This window comes from Patiria miniata, unplaced genomic scaffold (assembly GCF_015706575.1).
Source record: "Patiria miniata isolate m_02_andy unplaced genomic scaffold, ASM1570657v1 HiC_scaffold_6, whole genome shotgun sequence".
NCBI classification, from domain to species: domain Eukaryota; kingdom Metazoa; phylum Echinodermata; class Asteroidea; order Valvatida; family Asterinidae; genus Patiria; species Patiria miniata.
The window spans coordinates 12,993,919-13,001,019 of NW_024037073.1; the positions used below are offsets into that span (position 1 = coordinate 12,993,919).

At 41.0% G+C, this 7,101-nt stretch overlaps 1 protein-coding gene across 1 annotated transcript; it reads right to left on the reverse strand.

Annotated features, from left to right (window-relative positions):
• Nucleotides 1-581: 581 nt before the first annotated feature.
• On the reverse strand, nt 582-6,690 carry LOC119743273. The gene is made up of 2 exons (XM_038219676.1): nt 6,666-6,690; nt 582-1,870 (listed from the first exon to the last, which is right to left on the reverse strand). Exons 1-2 carry the CDS (start codon nt 6,688-6,690, stop codon nt 582-584), a joined length of 1,314 nt encoding a protein of 437 aa, XP_038075604.1.
• Nucleotides 6,691-7,101: the final 411 nt, after the last annotated feature.

Below are 7,101 nucleotides of genomic sequence, written 5' to 3' on the forward strand. Positions count from 1 at the left end.
CTGTCAAGACGTTTGTTTTGTATAATACCCCTTTCCAATTTAAAAAGACAACAGGAATATGATGTAAAGTCATCAATGCTGATGAGGGATAATATACAATATTGACTGCTTAACTCGTGGTGTATTTTTTTTTTTAACTAAACTCCCTCAGTTATCGTATTTTCTCGGCTTCGCCTCAGCAAATATGAATTTATATACAATCATCACATCCTTTGTTTACCATGTCTATGCAGCTATTTTATCTGAAAAATGCGCGCTTCAATTTTAATCAAAACTTTGTCGAACAAAGGCATCAACTCAAGTGGGATTCTCATGGACAAAAAAAGGGGAAGACGCACATGTACATTTGTAAATACATGAATACCGTGTTTTTTTCTTGAAAGCTACAAAATAATGTACAAGCTGGAGCGTGGAGAACTATCTTCCTTTTACTATACGGGACGTCAACTGCAGTCCAGAAGTAAAACTTGATCATAATATTGCTGTACGTGGACTTTTGATTCAAGATTTCAGAATAATTATTGTTTCCTGTGAAACATCCCCCTACAGTACCTGGATAAGACACTGGTCTCTGGTCATCTCTAGAAGTCGTCTCCCAGACGATGGTGATCTTCGCAATCGGCTAGAAGGCTTCCGCATTCTCCCCACTTGTATCCCAATTTCTTTTCGCATCTCATTCCCAGTCTGAATGACTCCCTTGCTCTTCTATGCTGGCCGAGTAAGCAGTGACATCGTCCGCGGACATTGTGGAGTTGGAACAGTTCGTTGCCTCTCTGGCAGTTCTCTGAAATGAAACAGTTGTGCAGAGCCTTTGTGAGGTACTCTTGTCTTGTTACTGAGTCGATGGTGATCTTAGCCATTTGTAGGTACACATCAGCCAGCATCGCATAATCCCGTGGCGATTCGTGCTTTGTAAGGATGTACTCCAAGTCGTCTTTGGCTTGAGCAAGGTATCTCCGATCGGGAGCATTTGCACTGGGGGAACGTTTGTATCGCTCGAGGCAGAGTTCGGCCCTGCTTGAGTATGCGAAGAATTTCTCTTTGGTTCTTGGCAGACGGATGGACTCCTCGTATAGCCTAAGAGCTTCTTCCACATCACCAGCTTTGCCACGAAAATGAGCAAGATAATTGAGAACATGAGGAGAATCTGGTGCTATGTCCCTCGCCTTGCGCACGCAACGTTCCGGGTCATCGATAAATTCCGCCAAAGATTCTGGTACGTCTCCTATCTGCACATCCCATTCCGATGCCCTGCGGAAAATGAAACCAATACGAACCCAGGCCGAACTTTTCATGTTGACATCCGCAGATGGATTTTCGGCTATGGTCCAAAAGCTCCAGACTGCATTCTCCAAAGCTTGATAGGCCTCGTCGTGTGTCTCTATTTTTCTCATTGTTTTCTTTAACATCTCGTAGCTGGCTTCTCCAGACAGGTACTTCCAATCATTGCTCTCGTCTAGATCGACGAGGTGACCCGCCAGCTCCATCGCCTGATTGCAAAGCTCGAGCGCTCTGCTGGATACCTCGTAATCCAAAGCATCGTTGTTCTTTTCGTCAATGAGGGCAAAGGCTTGTTCAGCGTATCTCCTGGCTTGTGCCCTCTTCCCTTCTTCTGTAGATAAATCAGGCTCAGAAGCAGCCGCGGGAATTCCACCTCTAGACATAGACATCACAAAATGACGGTTGGCCATGGCGTTCAGGTTGTCTGGGTCTTCTCCCGGAGAGAGGATGTGATTGAAGTAATCCAAGGCGCCCTGACGGTTGTTTTCTTGCCTGTAAGCGAGCACACCTAGAAGGTTACGAATGGCGTGACGTTCCGCTTTATTCTTCTTCTCCTCCAAGTAGGCCAAGAGATGACCACATTTGAAGTCTGCGGTAATATCAGTGAGTCGACTTCGGTTACAAAGCAAAGACAGATGGAAATGTCCAGCAGGCGTAGACAAAGTGCGCCGCGATGCCCTGAGAAGAAAAAAAGTTTTAAAAGTCATAGATGAATTCTGGTTTATACTGCCTATTCTGCAGGAAACTGACATTTCCAGTTATACCTAAAGTCAACTCAAACGTTAAGCGCGAAATTCTAATTCTTCATTTCGTATTTAATTAAATACACTCAAGTAACTAAATCTGACTATAATTTTATAGACCATTGGATGAATACATTCACATAAAGTGAATCTCACAGTACGGTTTCATTGTTACACCAAATATTCAACGACGACTTGAACACCAAATTGTGAATTATATATGAACGAACTTGCCAATTGCAAACGATTTCTCATGCATAAATACACTTACATCTTTGGTGTTTTTTTTCATGCAACTGCCTATAAGCTCATCCAAGCCAAATCAATGTGCAACAACTGACAGCACATTGCATCTGCCACAGCTTATTATAACAAGCAAGGTAAATACACTAGGGATAGTTTGCCATTGAACAGCAACCAGAAAACATTTCTCATTTGGGTATGGGGCTTCCCATCATCGATTTTACACCCTGCTCGTTGAATATGTGTCAGTATGGATTTCATCATTCTCAGCTTGTGTGTATTTATATTTTAATATTCACGTTGCTCGGATGTTCAGTGTGATCTTAGGCAAGTCACTGACTTTGAGCCAAACTCCCAGAAATCACTTCAAAGAAAGAACAGACCACCCTTGACCCGTGTATAACAAACTGACAACAAATTCTTTGTGGGCACAATGTTTCACTATGTTTCAACATCAAGTGTAACTTCTGCTGCACAACCTCACAGAAACTAGTTTTTTCTTCTTGGGTTACTAAACGTCTTTCCAAGACAGAGTCTTAAATCTTAGAACCCTTGGTTCCAGCCTTCGTTGTTGTTGTTAATAATAATAATAAATGTACCTTGTTTAGCATGTCTATACACCTATTTTCTCTGGAAAACGCACATTTTTAGGGCTCAATTTCAATCGAAACTTAGTTAAAGACACAAATTGACTCCAGTGGGACTTGAGCCTAGAACCTCGGGAACAAGATATTGGAAATTTACCAACAGAACTTCCAGCTATTATAAAGGCAAGCGCTCAATTCATCGAGGAAGACTGCTGATATAGGACAAGCTAGATAGCCCGTTTTGGTAGAGCACTGGTGTATTATCAAGACTATCAAGTGAGGGTGTTTAAAGGCTGTTCCAGTAAATTTCACAGATAATGCCAATATTTTGTTTCTATCCACTCCAGGGTTCGATCTGCGATGCCTGCCTAACACTGAGCTGCTGTTGTCCATTTGCCCTGTGCCAAATGGCCCGAGAGCTGGACAACGCACAAATTGGACACGTCTCGATAGTACCATTGGTCCGAGTTGGTCCGAAGTCCCATTGGTCCGAAGTCCCATTGGTCCGAAACATAATACTGTGTAGTTCCACTTGTTCAGGTTGAGTGACCCTAACCCGACCCTATGGGGCGTCGGACCAATGGGGCGTCGGACCACTGGGACGTTTATACCAATGGAACGTATAGAGCAATGGAACGTTGGACCAATGGGCCTTCGGACTATATAGAGACGTCCCCGTTTTACAACAGGATGAAATCATTTCAGATTACAAAATGTATACACCACTAGAAATAAAAGCAATTCAGTCGGTCATATTCAATTTGAAGATGATATATATTTCTTTTACTTCAAACTCGACAAGACAGGTCCTTGACATGCTGTCATGTAGAACCGGAAGTCTCCAATATACCGCACATAGACAAATATCAAATCAGCAGTGAAAGTGGGGGGTTGGTGCTCTTTTGTGTGAGGATTAAAAACGAAAATGACAATGTCCACCTACAATATAAAGTGAATGAGAGCATTATGATTGGCTTATTTGAAAATGGTGACAACTTTCACCAATGCAAATACAAACCCTAAATATGATGGTTCATACCTTAAGTGAATGACGGAATTTCCGATAAAGCACAATAATTGTTCGAAAGTTGGGACTATCCATCAAATGCATTGATGCAATGTGTGTTATATATTACATGTATGTTCATATTTCCCAACACAAATTGTATGTACATAGTCCAGTGAGCAATATATTACAAGATTACTGGAAATGTAAGGTGTGAAATTTTGTACAGCAAAAACCTCACATTTTTACGATGCAAATCAAGGGAAATCGATATATATATATATATATATATATGCAATAAATTCAGAATATTCTCTTTCTGAACAGACTGTTTCGTACCATAAGGCACTCATCAGCAGAATATATTCATTTCATTGGATATATATATATATATATATATATATATATATCCAATGAAATCGTCTTCTATCACAATTCACAGTGCTCGATACATCTCTGTAGAGCTATATATATATATATATACAAACAGCTGTTTACACTATTGTATTTCAATATAAAACAGTTGGTAGTTAGTACACATTGGTAAGGACGTATACATTCTGGGCCACAATAAAAGCATATTGTATGTACACAATACACCCACAGTATATAATATGCAACACTGCCACCACTGGATATAATATGAATCCACACTTGTACGAAGAGAAAATAGACTGGAAAGAATTTCAAATTTAACATTTTTTTTTCTGGATAATATGTATACTGGGCACTTTTTACACACTGAAACGTACTTTGGCACTGTCAGCCAACCCATCGGCTGAAAGTGATTTTGAAATGGAGGGTACATAGGGTGGATCCAGAGAGGTTCGTGGGGGCTGAGGCTGTGCCGGGGGGGGGGGGGGTGGTGGATCTGCCGCTGGTTTTTCTTCAGTACTACATTTGAAGTTTCTTTAAACTATAGGCACTGAAGGTAACACTTTCAAGGAGAGAAATTGGCTTTCAATGTGCTACAATCATTTCATCAGCTGAAACAGGGGTAGTAGCTGCAATAGTATATTGATTTCTATAATTATGAAAGCATACCAAAATCGACATATTCTATGTACTGTCTAGTGTCTGCCACTAAGGAACAAAGAAAGTGAAGAAATATGTAAACAAAAGTTTGACCTCACATATACAAAGCAACATTTTAACATTTAATATAAAAACAAACATTTTTACTAAAATCATATGTATTTAATATAAAGTAAATAAAATACAGACTTTTTTTGTGCTGAAAAACAGCAACTTGATGGTTCCAGTTATTTTAAAGTTGTTTCATTACACCACAAGCTAAAATAAGAAGCAGCAAAGATACACCCACTTGGCAAACAAAAGCTCATATATATGAAATTATTATAAAGCAAGTCCAGCACCGTAATCATAGGTCGTGTGCACTGCGGCCATCTTTGAGGTATGTGCCGTGTTCCACAGGGACACACATTCATGTGCATTTATTGTTAATGAATTAACATGACAGAGCACAACTCAACGGTGGCTGCTGAATTCAATAAGCCATTTGCGAGTTAAATTTGAATAAAATCTGGAACGCTGACTTAATACAATGCTTTGCACGTTTTAACCTAGTATTCTCCTGACCACAGAAACTGTTATTATATCACGTGATTCGGGGCAAGCCTTATGCTAGCAACCCCCAGCTCCGGCATGGTCTGGTGTCAGTGTACCATTCTCACCCATTGTGATCGATGTATTGGTGCTGAGCGTCTCTTACGTAACTATGCAAGCAACCTCGTCCCCAGTGCTTACTTTATTTCCAACCGCGTTTCCAATAGTAAACCCTGGATAGGAAACTTTCTTCTCGTATCCTGATTGGATACCGCAATTGGCTAGTAATAGATTTTTATCGTGTACTTGGTGCTATATATTCACAACACGGTGCAGTACGTGTTTTCGCGATCATTCGTCCACGCCTTCTCGAAAATACTAATTTCCTTTCCAATTTGCTCATATTAATATGAAATATGATAATGCATGTTGTCTCGATAAGCTCGTAACAGTTTGATTTAAAAAATCGTGTTTTCGTAACTCACGCCGTGCTCGCGCTGCTACGAATTGACTCTGTTTTTACCCCAGACACCCCATACAAAAACAAACGCTTATGTGTCACGCATATCCAGGCACCAGACTGTTCCTCATTTGCATACGTGTACAAAAATCTTGCACATGCAAATGATCCAATACCAGGGTGAGAGAGCAGGTAGTGGTGGGCGCGTACTGATCGACACCCTGGGGAAGAGGTTGCTATGCAAGAGCTTGCCCCGAATCTTGTGATTAGCAACAGTGTATTTGGTCTGGAGAATTCAAAGTTAAAATGTGCCACGCATTCTGAGCAAGTCATTGTACCAGACGTTTTTCAAATGTTAATCCCAAAGGGTATAGGTTACTCGCAAATGGCTTATTGCTCTACAGGGTGACCCCAACAAATGCAACCCTGAAACATTTGCCTTTTTCCAAAAACATGATCGGTGAGTTGTTATGTTTTGGGTATCAGATTCAAGCTGAGAGCTTTTTCTATCAGATATTGAAGGGAAAAAAATCATGAAAACAGCACAATGGGTTGCTGAGAAAGCGCCAATTATGTTAAAAGCCAGGGTTTGAGAAAAGCCAGAGCCCGAGGATTAAAGCCATGTCTTCACTCAGTAGTTCAGATGCATGGCTACCCCCCCCCCCCTCTCCCCTCCTGTCCCTACCCTGCACATATACCTATAAATGCACAACAGTTCTCAAGCCAATGCCTTGACTTGTCTCCAATGAGCGTCATTCTGAGCAGTTAGATAGGCTCACCGTCAGCTGCATAGTCGGAGGTCATTGTTTTAATGTGCAATACCACTAGATTTATTTCATGTATGGGCTCCGTGCGCAAAGAAGAGAGGGCGCTGTTTTACCACTTTTGGGAGCCCAGCGGAGGGACACAACGTGTACGAGTACTGGTTCGCGCATATGGCGCGAAGTATGCACTAATAATTTAACTCTGAATGTGCACAAAGACATAGCATATTCGCATGAGCATTAGGCGTAGTCAGCAATGCGTTGTAATGTCCCTCCAAGTGGTCTCCCCCAACTCTCCCTTCCTTGCCGTTGAGGGGGTACTTGTGCACGGAGCCCATACTTCTTTCAATTGAATCTTAGCTCAGATAATGTACGTTTAAAATATACAAATTTATACAAACGTAACCTATTTTTCTTTACATCATATTGAAAAAAATTGATATAATTACTG

Bases quoted from the DNA above. Each gene is read 5' to 3' on its own strand.
- LOC119743273 (XM_038219676.1), bottom strand. From the start codon at position 6,690: ATGACCTCCGACTATGCAGCTGACG. The intron at 1,871-6,665 runs GTGAGCCTATCT...ATATTACCGCAG, and splicing joins CTCCGACTATGCAGCTGACG to ACTTCAAATGTGGTCATCTC.